General features: G+C 44.5%; 2 protein-coding genes across 2 annotated transcripts in view; both read right to left on the bottom strand.

Moving 5' to 3' along the window:
• The window catches only part of PANX1 (pannexin 1), a 20,964-nt gene extending 12,867 nt beyond the window's left edge, over positions 1-8,097 (bottom strand). The window contains exon 1 of the mRNA XM_017837781.1: positions 7,573-8,097. Coding sequence (XP_017693270.1) covers positions 7,573-8,097 — 525 coding nt within the window. The remainder of the gene's footprint in view (positions 1-7,572) is intronic.
• Positions 8,098-12,605: 4,508 nt separating this feature from the next.
• Positions 12,606-16,149, bottom strand: part of HEPHL1 (hephaestin like 1) — a 32,928-nt gene continuing 29,384 nt past the window's right edge. The window contains exons 16-20 of the mRNA XM_017837780.1: positions 15,819-16,041; positions 14,951-15,090; positions 14,172-14,331; positions 12,888-12,968; positions 12,606-12,808 (exon numbers count right to left, since the gene is read on the bottom strand). Of these exons, the coding sequence (XP_017693269.1) occupies positions 12,606-12,808; positions 12,888-12,968; positions 14,172-14,331; positions 14,951-15,090; positions 15,819-16,041 (807 nt within the window). The remainder of the gene's footprint in view (positions 12,809-12,887; positions 12,969-14,171; positions 14,332-14,950; positions 15,091-15,818; positions 16,042-16,149) is intronic.

The raw sequence follows: 16,149 nt of genomic DNA, 5'->3' as shown, positions 1-16,149 counted from the left end.
TGTGTATCCACAACAAGAAACACATTCCATGTGTTCATTCTCCTTAACGGGTGAGACACCACTGAAAGTGGTGGAGTGTTTAAAAGGCAGGACTGAGGAAAATGGCAAACAGCACCCTTCTCCAAAATTAGCGATGAAAAAGGCAGCCAGCTTCCTTCTCCATAACGTCATGTGCACAACTTCATACCACAATAGCTCCAGCGATGCCAGTGCTGCAGCAGAGCAGTTAACATCACTCTTCTAAACTCTGGTGTTTCAGCATGGAGGTTGGAAACCTCTGGCAACTTGACCTGGGAGCCAAGCAGATAGAGCTCAACATCAAGCACAAGCTGGGGACACTCCAGCTGTTGTACTGGTTTTTAATTAACTAGTTGCAGTCTTGTTTGTAAACACTTGTTAATGTAAATTACAACTTTGCAGTAATAGTGATAAATGTTAAGACTTTAAAACAGAGAATACGTTTTTGTGCATAATACACAGAACACAGTTCATTAAATGTCTCTGAACACGGTCACAATTTTCCATCTTTTTTCCTTCCTTCTCCCTTCCAAAGGAATAATAGCAATAGATCTATAGTGATAATTAACTTAATGTTGGGCTATTCTGGAGGAAGTTTAAAAGAAAATCTGTAGTTTTCATTGGAGAAGAAATTAGGCAAAGGGCCAAATGCCTTCCACAGACACACTGTGTACAGTCATGCACACAGCTAGTTTATGAATGGCTATTAGTCCTCTACTATCAAAGGAAAAATGTCCTAGCTTGGTGACATGAAGCCATTCCCATCTTTTGCTCCCACATGTAATAGATGGGGAAAGAGAAAAGCAGCAGACAAGTTCATAATAACAACATGGATATAAAATACTCAGCAAGAAGGATGAGGAATAACAAATGACTGCATTTTTTAAGCAGTTGTCAAAGCAGTCTTTGGCCAATTTACCATTATACTTGGCAATGCCTGGTCCTAAATCAGCTTTGGAGAGGGAGCAACTGATTTATACTTTTGCAAACAAATGAGGATTAAAAAAATGCCACTTACTATGGTATCCTAAAGAGAGACCACCCAAAAGAGCTGCAGAAACCTAAGACAGCAACAGGTGTGCAGCCACATGTAATAAAATGTCACTTTTATAAGTGTGATAAGATTGCCACATGGAGCTGCTCGCTGGCAGCAAGGATTACTTGCAGGCATGTAACCAAGTGCAGAGTACAAGCCTGAGTCACTGCAGCCGGCGTGCACTGAGGACGAGCTGTCGCCCCACCCAGCTGTGGCACGTCTTCGTGGGTGCTCTGCCAACAAACCTCCAGCTATTTCCTCCATGTCTGTACCGGGACAACCCTCTTCTTCTGCAGCTGGCTCCTCTGCAGCTCCTATACAGCACTGTAAAAGCCAGCATGACTACAGGTGGAGATCCTTTGCCCTGGGATAACAGCTTTGCATCCACTTTGCCTAACTTTTGCAAGTTCATTTGGAAAGGATCCTCCATCAGGTGCCTAAAAGAAAATGTCGCAGCCCCAGCTAGGACTTCTCAGAATTGATATGCAAGCAGTGGACCTACTCTGGCTCCTTTTGCCTAGTGGAGGTGGAAATTTTGCTATCAATGCTAAATGAGCAGGATACAAGACACATCTGTGATTCCCACCCTACTGCCCCGTAGGTGTTTTCTGAAAAAAGGAAAACTACCTACAAAAATAAACTCTTAGAATCCCAAGGAAAAATCTCAAATCTGAAGGACAGTACCTGTTCAATATTTGACTGCTTTGCTGGGGTGCAAGGCAGGATGAGCCAAGGGCTCAGCATTCTCTGGCTGCATCCTTCACCAAAGAGAGAGCAAAATCAGCAAGCCAGACCGGTTTCCTCTCCAGTGGCTCATCATCTCTCTGCTGACTTACCCATCTAATTAACAAAGTTAGCTCTCTGCAATAGAGTACTTCCAAGAATCCATGTTAATCAGATGCTGAATTATTTTTCCTGAACCAGGATCAGATGGTTGTAGTTTACAGGACTAAGCCTTCAGTAATTATTTGTTTCCTAATACACTGCAAAAAAGATTTGCATAAGCTTGGAGGAAAACCTAGCCATTAATTATTGCTGTAATTTTCCAAAAGGCAAAATGAACTAGCCATGATACCCAAACATCTGATTTTATCTAGCAAGAATTATGCACTTGAGTAGCCACTAAAGAAAAACCCAAACAAGAAAAACAAGGTACACATGTACAGACTGCCAGGCACCATCCAAAGTTACATCCTCCACAACAACATTAAAAAATATTTTAAAATTTGACAAAAGATATCTCAATGCATGCCAAAGAAGAATGAAATTTACGTGTGGGAGTACACACACACATTAAGAGCAAACCAGTAGGAATGATTCTATTAGATTATAGATGCTTCTCATAGACCAAAAGTGGCAGGTTGGGTGAAACAGAATAGACACCACATTGAAGAACGAAGTATGGAGAGACACAAATGGGTGCACTGGAGAAAAGACCTTGTTCCCTAAGGTTTACTTTGGCAACGGAGTAGTAGCAGAATGTAACACTCATGTGATGCAGGAGAAGCCAGCAAGTATCTTTCCCTCTCCATGGGGCTGCCAGTTTTCTCTCAAAGGAGTCTCAAAATCATACAGTGATGAAAGATCTGAGTGTTTATCAAGGATTGCCTTCAGAGTGATAGGTTTTTTGATTTGTGGGGAAAAAAACCTTGTGAATTAAATTCACTCCAGTGAGACTTCAGGAAAAAGAAAAAACTTTCCCTTCATCTGAAGGAGAAACTTCTCAAGATGGTGGCGATGACCATCTAGCTTCACTGCCAACATTGGTGATACCCCAAATCTCAAGCAACATCAGAGGACCGTGATGCTTTTTAAATTTACTCTGGCACCAAAAGCAGCCTACCATCATTCCCATAGGAAACATAAAGCTGGCTCTGCAGGAGCTAAACAGAAAAAAATCTTACCAACAGTTGAAGATGTTCACCCAATGACAATTTAAATTTGATTAAAGTAAATGCTTTTACAAGTTTGTCCTGGCTCCCCAGGCAGGCCTGTGCCAGATGCTGGAACTTCTAGTCTGTCCTGAGCACTCCTTATATGCCAAAGAGCAGCACATGCTTCTGGGGTCTGCATATCTGATGACAGAAGTTCACAGCCTTTCTGGTTGCTCCAGACTGAGGCTACTCACACACTTGTTGACTCAGTTCTGTCATTAAGGCCCTGGGTTTCAGAGCATCCTGCTGAATTAAATGCAAGGTGTGCAAACATCAACTATTAGCATAGAGCCTGCTTCAGCAGCACTGGGAGGTGTTTTTCAAGCTCTCAGCCACCAGCTGCCATAGTAATAGTCTTTTGCCTAATTAAAACTGAACCCAGCCTTAACCCCCGGCTCTTACGGAAGTCACAAGATAGGATTATTTCCCAAAAGCCTCCCCAACTTGTGAACCAGAAGGGGAAGGGACATAGCAGAGAGGGCCAGTGAGGGGGTAGCAGGAAAGGAAAGGAGCCTAATTCAAGAGTTAAGACTGTTTTTTCTTGTGTATTTGTTGTGATTTAGTGTCTCAATTTTCTCCTTTTATATATTTTATTCTTATGACTGTTTGAGAAATATGATTAACCTGTGTCGAGAGACAGCTGGACACGCAATAAGGGTTATTGCAGATGGGCACTGCTGCCATCGTAGCACCCACAGAAGCTGTTGGGATGTGGCACCCAGAGTTCCCCACTGACACCCTCCATTTCCTGCTGGCCAAAGCACCTCGAATCCCACAGGCAGCCAACCGCAGGGATGTGAACTAAAAAAAACAAAGTGTGGGAAAAAATGCCCAGAAATTAGGTGGAAATTGAGAAGAGCAAGCAAGGATTGTCACCACTGGGAAAGCTCAAAGTGGTCAATGGGGACATTAACCCTGTGGTGTGTAGAGGGTAGGGCAAGGCTACACATTCCCACCTTTGAGCACCCTCCAGCAGGATAGGATGCACCAGAGACCATCAGTGGGATATGAGATGCTTTTAGTGCAGCAAATCTTCATTTTGACATTTTGACAGATTCATGCAGATGCTGTGGGTTGGTCCATGGCCAGGCACTTCCTAACCCAACATCCTGCCACAACTCATAAGCCAGTAGCACTACCCAAGCCTTCATGATGACTATAACCAAGTTTCTTAGATGTCTTCACTCAATATGTGATGGTTTATGTGTCCTGGAAAAGGTTTCCAAGGTGTTTTCTTATATGATAAAACAAACAGAGATGCTAAAACACAAGGATTACTTCATCCCAGCTATGCATGAGCCATGCACAACCAACATCCAAATCAAACATAGTAAAGGCTGCTTTTTGTGGCCACCACAAAATTCCCTTCCTCTCCCCTCTCCAGTTGTCTCCCTCCCTCCTCTTATGCCTTCCCAGCTATCACCTCCCATGCAAAGCTGCAGTGAAAGCAGCCAGCACACACTGCCCACTGCACAGCAGTGCCTGAAAGCTGTTGTACACAAAAGGTCAAACAACATCATTTGGTGATAAGCACAGATGAGCAATTCCCAATTGCCTTCCTATGGGAAAAGACGCAAATGTTGAGTGGACAGCTCTCACATCTGCTTTTCTTTCAGCTTCAACCCAAGACAGCCAGATACTTTCCCCAAAACTAACTTAGAAACAGCTGCCAAAATTAAGCAGCTTGTTTCCATTTCTTGTCTGCTCGTCTGACTACCTGCTTAGGGCTGTGGTATCCTGCTCCAAACAGTGCCTTGGGAATAAATATCTATGTTTTCAACCGAGCTGTTTACAGTAAGAAAGCACATCTCACAATATACACACATAGAGTTCAAAAACTGGAATCTCAATCCCAACTCAGACCTATTCTTATTAAAAACATGATTTAGCTTCATTTAGATGGTTTCTATTACAATAATACCTGCTCATCTGTAGTATGTTTACCCAGGAACTGCCAAATAATATAAGGAAATAATATCAAGCCATAACTTAAGAAATATAAGCATGTACAACACAATACTCACAATTCTATTATTATTTCCATTTTCACATTTCCAGTATATATAAAATTACAAAAATTGTATAAAACAAGGCCTAGCTGCAAAGAGATAGCAGGTAAAGGATTTCAAGCAGCAAAGATTCCCATGGCAAGCAGAGAATGGCTCAATCACAGCTAAGCACTACCAGAACCAGCTTACAATGCTCACAAATCTGGGTTTCTAAAATATAGCCAAAAGTAAACTCAGGTTAGATCTCTTCCTGCCCCTGAAGGGTGCTGAAGCAGGGTATGGGCACTAACCTCAGAAGTTTCCTCAGTGCTCCCTGGCTGGGCGTAGCAGCTGGGTTTTCCATGCCCCTGGCAGAGAAATCCTCTGCAATTCAGCTGGAATCTCATTTGTTTCCTGAAACTTCTATCAAAACTAAAAGTTACTTCATGGCTTCAGAAAACCTCCATGGCCTTTGTAAGTATTTTAATCACTTTTCACAATTAAGAGTAACTGGGTGGTGGAGGAAAATTACTGGTAGCTAATACCACACTGCACTGGAAAGGAAAGCAGAGAGGGAAGGAAAGGTGACAGGATGAGATGCCAAGAGAATCTGAGGTGGGAAGAATACAATTATCCCAACAGAAATAGGAGCTGAGCATTCATTTTTGGAAAGGGTATTCAGTTTTTGTACCCGGAGGCAGGTGTTTCCACCAAACACTTTCACATCCACCTCTGAGTTGCTCTTTTTCAGACCTAAAAATGGACCCTGACATTTTCTCTCAGTTTAGCACTCCTGAGCTTTTTCAAAGCATGATTACATCAGGAAGTGTTTGAAACCAATTGTTGCTCTCTTATTTTATCCTTGGCTGAACACCAGAACTCACAGAACTGGGCATATCCAGACCCCAAGACCCTCTCTGTTTCCCCAAAAGCCTTAATGGAAAGAGCTTTGGGATGTCTCATAAGCAGCCAGCCTGCTAAGCTGTGAGGACTGTGTGGGAAATAGGCAACAGCCATAACAGCAGCATGGCCGATATACTATCACTTTCTGTATGGAAACCACGTGGTGCAGTTTCACCCACTCCGGGGGCTGGATGTATTTCTCATACTTACTTTCATATTTCTTTTTCAACTAAAAGAGCTCAATTTTTAACCCCATGTTTTCTTCTAACAGGTTCTCGGGATTATAAGCAAAATAAAGCACAAGCAAGACGTAGCACACATTTTAATTCTTGTTTTATGAATCTACTGCAGTCACAGATTCAATTTGAAGTAGTTGAATATTGAAATAATTGAAAGATGAGAACTTAATTCATCTGAAAGAAAGGCACATTTTACTGAGCTATGCAGTTCAACTGTGTGTTCACTCCTTATGTAAGGAAAGAAAATGAAAGAAATAAAAGAAACTCTGATACACAGGCATTGTTTCAAACTGGATCTAGCACTTTTAGAGTAGAAGCAGAAAGAAGAACTAAAGGGCCCACATACAAGCTAGTATATGGAAGTGCAACCCTTCTTTTTCATTGCTTTAAGAGGAAGAAATGTGCAGAGGAAGAAATCAGTAGCAGATTTAAAACTAAAAGCAGCCGTTAGAGTACAGAACATGGCTGTATACATCCAGTTTCTGAACGACCAAAGGAGCCGGAGGGCTCAGATCTGGTCTTAGTATTCCCAGCCTGGTTGTCCTTTATTCTCTTGTGCAGATATTGTGGGCCACAGTGCTCTGGGTCAAACCCACACCTACTGCAACACATGTGTAGCTAAATGTGAATACAGCAGTCTGAGGCATCTTATCTCTTTAGCAGTCTGGTATCTGATTAATGCTATGCACAGATTCACCACTAATTTGCAGCCCTATTCCAGTTTCCATTCTTCTGATATTCACTTGACTCAATCCTATAGATGGTGTAGATCAGCTATACAACACTGAATGCCAATCAACAGGTACATGCAGCAAATCAAACTGTTTCTGAAAGGGTGGAAGTCCTGTGATTCACACCTGTATCAAAATGGACAGTAATGCTTATTCACTTTTGAAATTTTCATTCATATAGTGCTATTTAAATGCAGAGTAATTCTTATAGAATCACAGAACGGCTTGGGTTGGAAAGGACCTTAAAGATCATCTAGTTCCACTCCCCACACCAAGGGTTGCTGCACAAGTACTTCTGTAACTTGGGAATAGGGGTAAAAAAAAAAATAGCAAAATAATTAGGAATTTGGCCCTTTTCCTGTAAAGCACAGCTTCATTTACCGAGTCCCACAAGAAGTTGAACTGGAACAGTTGCAGAAGCACAGCAGAGCAAGGGAAAGCTTTGGAGAGCTCTCCCACTGCCCGTCCTGCCGGTGACCAGCCTCACGGCACCGCTGTGCCCCCGCAGTGCAAACGCAGAGGTCCGACAGCCCTTCTCCGTGCCACCTGTCCCTGACAGCTGCTGAACGACCTCGAGATCTGACTGCAAAATACCCCGAGGGCCGGGAACGGCAGTAGACGGGCAGTTCACGGGGCACATCCCGGCTCGCCGCTCCCGCTCCAGGCTGAACTGCGCTCGGAAACAAAGGGCAGCGCGGCTCCACCGCTCCCCATCGCTCCCACGGGCGAAGATGAGGTGGCTGGGCTGATAGGGCTCCTGCTCGGGAGATGCTGGAGCACGGCAGCGGCCAGGGAACGCCCCAGGGAGGAGGAGGGCACCGGGAAGCGCAGGGAGGGCTGGCTGGGAAGCCCAGCACACCTGGGTGAGCCGCACGGAGGCACCGCCTGCTGCCACGGATGCTCCCCGGGAAGGCAGCTCTCCTCCCCGCGGCTCAAAGGCGCCCTTCGCCCTGCCCCGAGCGGGAACCCCCGGAGCGCTGTCCCCCCGCCCCGAGCTCCGCTCCGCCGCCCCCCGCCCGCCGAGCCCTTTGTCTGCCGCGGGCCGGGAGAGGGGCTGCCGGGGTTACCGATGGAGACCTCCTGAGCGAAGGCAAGGGAGATGAGGAGCAGCGGCAGCCCCACGGCGATGCAGGTGACGATCTTGTCCAGCGCCAGCTCCAGCCGCAGCCCCTTGTAGCGCGTCTCCGGCGGCTCCTTCAGCAGGAAGTCAGAGAAGACGTACTCGGTGGCGATGTGCGCGATGGCCATGGCGGCCACGGCGTGGCCAGGCTCAGCTCAGCACGGCCCTGCCTGGCCCGGCACGCCGCGGCTGTGCTGCGCTGGGCTGTGCTGTGCTAGGCTACGCTGGGCTGGGCTGTGCCCGGCTCCGCCCGGCGCGGCTCCGCCCGGCGCGGCTCCGCAGCGCCCCCGCAGCCTGGACCGGTCCCGCCCGGGCATGGCGAAGCTGGGGATGCTGTGCCCGGGCTGGGCCGCGCCTCTTGGCGGGAACTGGGATCGTGCGGCCCTCCCAACTCGGAGCAGGGGATCTGGGCCATGCCGGGCGCCGTGGGGTGTCCCCAGGGGTCACAGAATAGCAGAATAGTTTGGGTTGGAAGGGACCTTAAAGATTATCTAGTTCCAATCCCCTGCCGTGAGCAGGGACACCTCCCACTAGACCAAGTTGCCCAGAGCTCGGTCCAGCCTGGCCTTGAACACTTCCAGGGATGGGACATCCACAGCTTCTCTGGGGAACCTGTGCTAGTGCCTCACCACCCTCATAGGAAAGAATTTCTTCCTAATAGCTAATCTAAACCTGTCCTTGTTCAGTTTAAAGCCATTCCCCCCTTGTCCTATCACTGCATATCCTTGTAAAACGTTGCTGTCCCTCTCTTTTATAAGCCCCATTTAAGTACTAGAAGGCCATGGTGAGGTCTCTGTGGAGTCTTCTCTTCTCTGGGCTGAACAATTCCAAATCTCTCAGTCTGTATTCTAGCAGACGTGCTCCAGCCCTCACTCAGATCATCTTTGTGGCCTCCTCTGAATGTGCTCTAACATGTTTATGTCCTTATGTTGGGGACTCAGAGCTGGATGCAGTACTCCAGGTGGTGTCTCATGAGAGCAGAGGGATAGTGTCACCTGCCTTGCCCTGCTGGCAACACTGCTTTTTATGCAGCTCAGGATGCAGTTGACCTTCTGGGCTGTGAGTGCACACTGTTGGCTCATGTCCAGCTTTTTATCCATGAGAACTTCCAGTTAGGAGACTCACTCAATGAGCTCTTCTCCCAGTCTGTACTCATATCTGTGATTGCCTTGACCCAGGTGCAGCATTTGGATGGAGACTTCTTGTGTCACAGTTTGTGCCCATCTGCTCAGGTCCTCTCACAAGGCACCGCCAAGAAGAACCTGGCTCCACCCATGCTATGCTCCCATCAACTGTTTGCACACACTGTGAAGATCCACTGGGCCACTTTCTCCAGGCTGATGAGCCCCAGCTGTCTCAGCACAGTCAGACAGATGCTCCAAGCCACTAACCTACCACCATGTGCTGTGGTGTTTTCCCTACCCAAACTGTTTGATCACCACTTCTGAGGTCACTTTTTGGGAGAGTCAGTCAGAAAATTAATAACTTTAATTTTCACCCTTGTATTTTTCCTGTTGGTTTCTGGACCTCTGTAAACCTGGAGTATCTTCAGCCCTCTCAGCCCAGGAGTCACAGAGGTGGCTGTCTGCCCCATGAAGAGCTAACTCCTGTTCTGTGCTTTCATGCAACGCTCCCCCAGCTCATTGCTTCTGCCAAAAAGGACAAACTGCTCCCTTCTCCACTCAACTGTCCCTTTACAAACCCACCATCCTATCTGTTTTCAATTTTCCTTTCTATTTTTTCCAAGCCATAATCCAAGGAAATCATACCTCATATGGAAACTCTTCTACAACACTGATTCCCTTTCTTGTTCATTCTGTGCTGGTCTTGTGCTGCTGCCTGGATGTGGTTGGGGATTTGACCCATGCTACATTCAAGATGCAGGTGCCTCAGACATTTATGTAATGGTACTAAGTGGTTTTCTGGTTTGCTGTGTTAATTCTTAGTGATTCCTAGTATTGAACTGCCCTTCCACCCACTAAAAAAAACTGGACATAATGTTGCCATTAAACTACTACAAATAAGATCCTATTTCTGAGATGCTTAGACAGTATGATGCACATAAGGCTAGGATTGCTTTTTTCCACAAAGTAATATTGTAAATGTATTGGTACTAAATTTTGTCTTTTTATCACTTATTTTTTCATGCTACATTTACTTAAGATTCTCCCTCAACTTGGCCACCCTTTTTCACAACAATTACAGAAAATACTGAAGAGCAAGTACTTGTAGCACTCCATGAGTAACTGTCAACATGAAATCTGACCACTTTTCACTGCCTTTTAACCAGTTAATTAACCTCCATGGACTCTTCATCTCATCTCATTGTGATTTCATTTCCTTAAGAAGCTTTAATAAAGACCTTCTCAAACATCTTATGGAAATGTAAGCAGGTTATATTCTTCCAAGTCTCTTATCTATGCACTGAATCCTTCAAAAACCTTCCCAAGGCACAATTTTCTCTAGTAAAAAAAAAAAGTTTAAATTCTTCCATGTTCTCTTTTGTTCCCTTGGCCACTTTTCTGTTTGTTTTTTGGGTTTGGTTTTTTTTAGAATGGTTTCAGCCCAGCTTGTGTTGTGGGACTGATAGAGCTGCCTATTGCTCTGGAAACTTTTCGGTTCTAGGACAGTTCCCAACGGCTACCCGAGTTCATAATCCAGATCTTTCATACTTGAGGGCCTGTAGCAATATGTGGAGAACATGCCTGCTCTAGTGACTTGATCTTTTGTTCATTTTGTTTCTTAACTCTGTTCCTGCTGGTGCTTCAGACCAACAGAAATGCTGTCCTTCATCACAAGTGTTAGGGCACAGCTGGCACAGGGCTGCCTGCACCAGGCAGGCCATGGTAAACTCAGTGCTTTAAGCTTTCTGTGATGCTTCATGATCTCTGTGGCAGGCTGTGTCACTGGTCCAGCAGTGGTGACGTCCTGGGGCCCTTCGGAGGCTTCGTTCTTGTTTCATGGCCACCATCCAGCTGAGAATTGTGCCAGGAGGTCCATACAAATAACTGGATTTTTTATTATCATTATAATCACTTTGGCTGGCTAGTTTCTACAGTCAAAAGATATTTATAACTCTGTTTCTAGAACATCAGGTGCATTAGCTACTCAAGAAGGGAAGTACCAAATAATTTCCTTTCTTAATATTGCATGTTTAAGTGAAAGGCTTTAATTTTATATGTAAACAGAGAACAAATGTTCTGCATAGACAGACAGTCTTTTTGCACAGAACAGGAGACCCCAATTTTAATGCTTACAAAACAAGAAGATGGAAGGGCTTAGAGTATCTGGTTTTGCCAGCTCAAATGGAAGATTTTGAGAAGGATTTTGTAAGTGTTTGTTGTTATGATATAAATTCTATTACGGCTCAGTCCTGCAGTTCTGCCTCATGTGTGCTCTTAAATGATTGAGGAGAAAAAGAATCGAGAAATAACTGAGAAACATCTGAGAAACATCCAAGAAACGTCAACATGTTAGTTGACTGGACATCAGTGCAGGACACCATTAAGCTACAGCAGGAGTGAAACACAGCTAAGCTTCCTGCATTTGAATATACTTCAAAATACAGAAGTGGAAAAAATAAAATTAAAAAAAAAAACCACCAGCAACTTGAATTTACATTCAAAATCAAATTTGGATAAACAGTTTCACAAAGGCATTTGTTGTGGAGTTCCTCTGCAAGACCTATAGCTGGCATGAGCAGGCAAGAATGAGCACTGTCTAACTAAAAATGAGCTATAAACATTCAAGTATCACTAAACATGGCCTGATTCTGCCTGTCTCCCTCGCAGAGCACAAAGGTCAGCCTCCTGATGGCTTCTTTACAGGTAGGGAGTGAGGTGCTGCTTGGTGCAAAGAAGAGATACAGAATCAGGATCACAACAAGCAGCAATTATAAAGTCAACTAACTTTCTTGGAGGCTGCTCAGGGCTAGATTTTTAAAGAGATTAATAAAAGCTGTTAGAAGCTATCAACAGGGGCACTGCTGAACCCATCAGGTGCTAAAATATGTTGGTAGGTCCCTAAATGCCTTCAAAAATCTGTCCCACTGCAGAGTTTCCTCATTTGACAGGGAAGAAAAAGAAGGGAGAATCACTTAAATGTTGGTGAAATCGTTGAGCCAGACTTTGGGAAACTGCAGGGACTTTACTATTCACGCCTGTTCCTTCAGAAGCCAACAACTTAAAACAGTCCCTGGTGGTGTTTTTTTCCCAGTGTGAGCCCCATGTTTCTGCACAGAGTGCATGAATGCCCTGCCGTTTGCTCCTTACTCCTGTGGAAATCCTGTGTAGCCAATGTGGATGCCAAGAGGTGTGCTGCTCTGCTCAGCTGCTGGATTGGATCTCAGCAAAGCTCAACTGAACTCCAGAGAACTGGAAGTGGTGGTGGGTGGTAAGTGGTTCTCAGAGCTGAGCCCTACAGCTCATGTTCACTTTTGTGAGTGATGGCTATGGGGTAGGACTATCAGCATAGGCCTTGCTCCAGTTTCATTAGCAGCATGTCACCTGGTAGTATTAGGTTAATGGTTGGACTCAGTAATCTTAGAGGTATTTTCCCACACTAATGATTTTATGATTCTATGATTCTATGTTGTGAAATCCAGTGTGGCCCTGTGAATGATATTAAAAGCGGGCATTTACAAGGAATCTGTCAGAAGTGCACTTTTGTCATGCAGAGCCATGTAATGGATCCTGTTTCCTTGATGGGTGACGAGGCAGAAGAAGATTAATGCCGTTGACAGCAGAACAAGTCCAATGAAAAAAAAAACTGCAAGTATCAGGCTGGTTTCTCCAGGACTCAGAGTTTTGCCAAAAAAATTGCCCCCCTTGCTGTCATCATCTGTTAAAAGAGAAGTTGTTGATAAGAAAGCTACGCATGAATCTGAAGAATTTGAAATGACAATTTAAAAAATCCTTACCCTTTTCAGTGATTCTATTTGTTGCAGTAGTTGTATTGTATGCTCCAGTTGTGAGTCCTCCTTCTGATGGAACTTTCCACTCTGTGCAGGGAGAAGAAAAGCATAGTTAAGTTGAAAGCCTTAATAAATAATTTTTTCTCTTTGAAAAAAAGTAATGCTGATTTTATTTAATTATTTCTACCTAGTTGATCTGAACAGAAATCATGATTAGATCAGCACAGCTGTTGCTCTGGGCAGCTCCATGGGCAACATCCCCCTTCTCTATAGGCATCTCTGTTACTTCACTGTTTACTGTGGTGATAAGACAAGGAGTAGCTGTTTTAAACTGAAAGAGGGTAGTTTTAGCTTTGACATAAGAAATAATTTTTTTATGATGAAGGTGGTGAGGCACTGTCACAGGTTGCCAGAGAACATGTGGATGCCCCATCCCTGGCGATGTTCAAGGCCTAATGAAAGGTGTTCCTGTTCATGGCAGAGGGGTTGGAACTAGATGAGGCATCTTCCAACCCAAACCATTCCATGATTCAGTTCTGCACTTGCTTGTTCATTTGAAATTTCACAGCCCACAGGAATATGTGGTATAAAATAAACTCACCTTATCCAAGGAAGGAATATTTTGGATACATTTGGCCATTACATTTTTCATCCTGCTGCTACGTGGTTACAGGTATGAGTGCCTGCTGGCACAACCCCTGCAGAGGAGTGCAGACAGCACAGTGGGGACCCAGGCAGGACATGCCAGATCCCGATGTTTAGTGAAGTTACGTGATGCAGAGGCTCACAGAGTACTTTTGGCTTCACTCACATGTGGTGGAAGGGACCAGCACCACTCAAAGGGTTTGCCAACTTTTCTTAGTCAAGGGATTGCCTATTTCTTGGACAAGATGAACAATCATTTTCTGGAGCATCTTTTATCTCAGCTGGTCTCTACCTGTGTGAGTCAGCAGTGATCACAAGGAGGAACCAGAGTCATGCTAGTCTGTAGGCCCTCCCACTCACTGTGTGGCAAAAAGGGCTGAAAACCAGCTTTGCAGATGTTTTCTGCACCACCTGTGGATGACTAATGGTCCACAGACTGCCACTGTGTCAGAAGGGCACTTGTGAAGCACCAACTGTTTTTAAGTTGCAGAGTGCAGCAAAGATTACTGTCTTTGCCATGTCATTGGGGGGGTGTGTGCAGGGTGCAGCGGTGACGTTGGATCTCCTCCTTTCTTCCCTGCCTTCCATTCATCCAAATGTGCTGCAATACCATCTCTGAGTCCTAGGAAGTTTCTGATACTGCACCTGATTTATTGATGGTGTAGGTTGTCTCCATGCCAGCATGGATGTGATCAGCTACATGGCAGTGCAGAAGCCATGTTCCAGGGTTTTCTGCTACGAGTTCAACTGTCTGAAAAGTCCCAGGGAAAAGGTCATATACGTCTCCTCTGTGGTCCTTATCTGTCTGTGGCAAGGAAAAAGCAGAGAGTTGCCTCAAATAACCCCACAAGCACTGAAATATTCCAGTTAAACTTCCAGCTCCTCAAGGGAGATGAAATGCTGCTTCTTGTACATTTCTAAGAGAGTCTCATCCAGGGAAACTGCGGTCTGTGGACACCTCTCATTTAATCCACTAAATAACAACAGGAGACTCCTCCTGATGACTACAGATACTGGATGAGCAGAGGTGTTTCTTTGAAAGACAGATTTTTTTAGGTAGTCCTGCCTGCAAGCTATCACAACATAAAACCGTACTCTAAGCAGGTGTAGCTCTAATTTTGTCCCTGTATCTTCCCTTATACCCATGGGTAAACACGTATTTTAACCCACTTAACCATGTCCTCTAATAGTGCCCTGTATTCCTGTTTCATAACATGAATATGCCTCAGAGTTATAGAAGCTTTGCAAGAATATAATTCATTTTCTATTTCCTTCACATCAAAACTCCCACCAACCTCAGCATCAGCCCAGGGCTCCATGCCCAAGCTACAAAACAAGGCTGGAACCTGGTTTGGTTTGGTTTGGTTTTTTTCAGAAATTTCCCATCACATTATAAAAGTTTTACTTTGATTTATTTTACTAACCTTGAAGATGAAGGTCTGTGCATGGAAGTGAACTGTATGGACATCCACTTCATTGCCCATTCCTATCAAATACCAGTTTGTCCTGTCACCTTCATTCATTGTTAGACCCAAGAGACTGTTATAAATCTTTCCATTGATTGCTGGAAGAATGACATAATAGAGATGATTAATAACTGGCCATCTTATGGATGATGATAACCTGCATTTGAGGCACTTCGGACTTTTGGGGAAGAAGGAGTGGCCAGGCAGAGAGGGGACAGGCATGTATGGTCAGGGCAAGGGCTCTCCATAGTGACCCACTGCCACTGCGGGGAAACAGTCATGCTTTTGTTTCAGCATGTTTCCAAATCGTGTAAGTATACATCAGCAAACATTGTCTTGAAAAGCATCAAATCAGTTTTTTACTGGTTGAGATTGAACTCCTGAACAAACAGGATTTTTGCTGAGAAGCTACATGGCAAAAAAAGAAAATAGAATTGTTGCCAAAATGGGTACCACCTGTAGAAAGAGAAGTTTGCTTTGCCAGGGCTGTTTGTGTCCCCATCCAGTCTGTTCTGCCTGGCTCCTGGGCTGGTTGCTACTACAACCACAGTTTTAAAATATCATCCTTACACTCCTACAGAACAAGCCTGTGAAGAACATGGCTCCCAAATAGCAAGGGAAGTCTGGCAGGCCAGCCTCTTCCCAAGTGTATACAACTAAACCATCTTGTTAGAAAAATATCTTGGCTGGGCCTCAGGAAATCTTTTTGTTTCCAGCATTGCAGTTTATGAAGTTCTCACATGGTTGAGTAACTGCAGTCTAAGTTCAATGTTTTCCTAAAAATAAACCTCTGTCCTCTTGGCTGCAGCCACTGAGTCCTACATACCGTGCATGCTGTTGCCTTCTACAAAGTTCTCAGTGGAATTAAAATCATCGGGATTCTTATGAAGGTATGTTTCAATATTTGCTTTCAAATACCAGGATTCATTTTCATCAAACACCATAAACAGAAGAGTAAATTCGCGATCAATGTCTTTCCTTAGACCTCTTTCATCTAGAGTTCCTTTTCTGCAAATTACAAGAGGCCCAATCAGACCACTGTATGTGTCCTGAAATAAAATAAAGATATGTATTACAGATTCTCAGTTCCTCCGGTCATGGAATAGATAAAGATTAATTAAAGATTAAATTCCTTTTCCCTATCAGATGAGAAAAAG

The sequence above is a fragment of the Lepidothrix coronata genome, unplaced genomic scaffold, assembly GCF_001604755.1.
Source record: "Lepidothrix coronata isolate B3197 unplaced genomic scaffold, Lepidothrix_coronata-1.0 Scaffold310, whole genome shotgun sequence".
In the NCBI taxonomy this organism is placed as follows: domain Eukaryota; kingdom Metazoa; phylum Chordata; class Aves; order Passeriformes; family Pipridae; genus Lepidothrix; species Lepidothrix coronata.
This window is presented reverse-complemented; position numbering and strand designations above follow the sequence as displayed.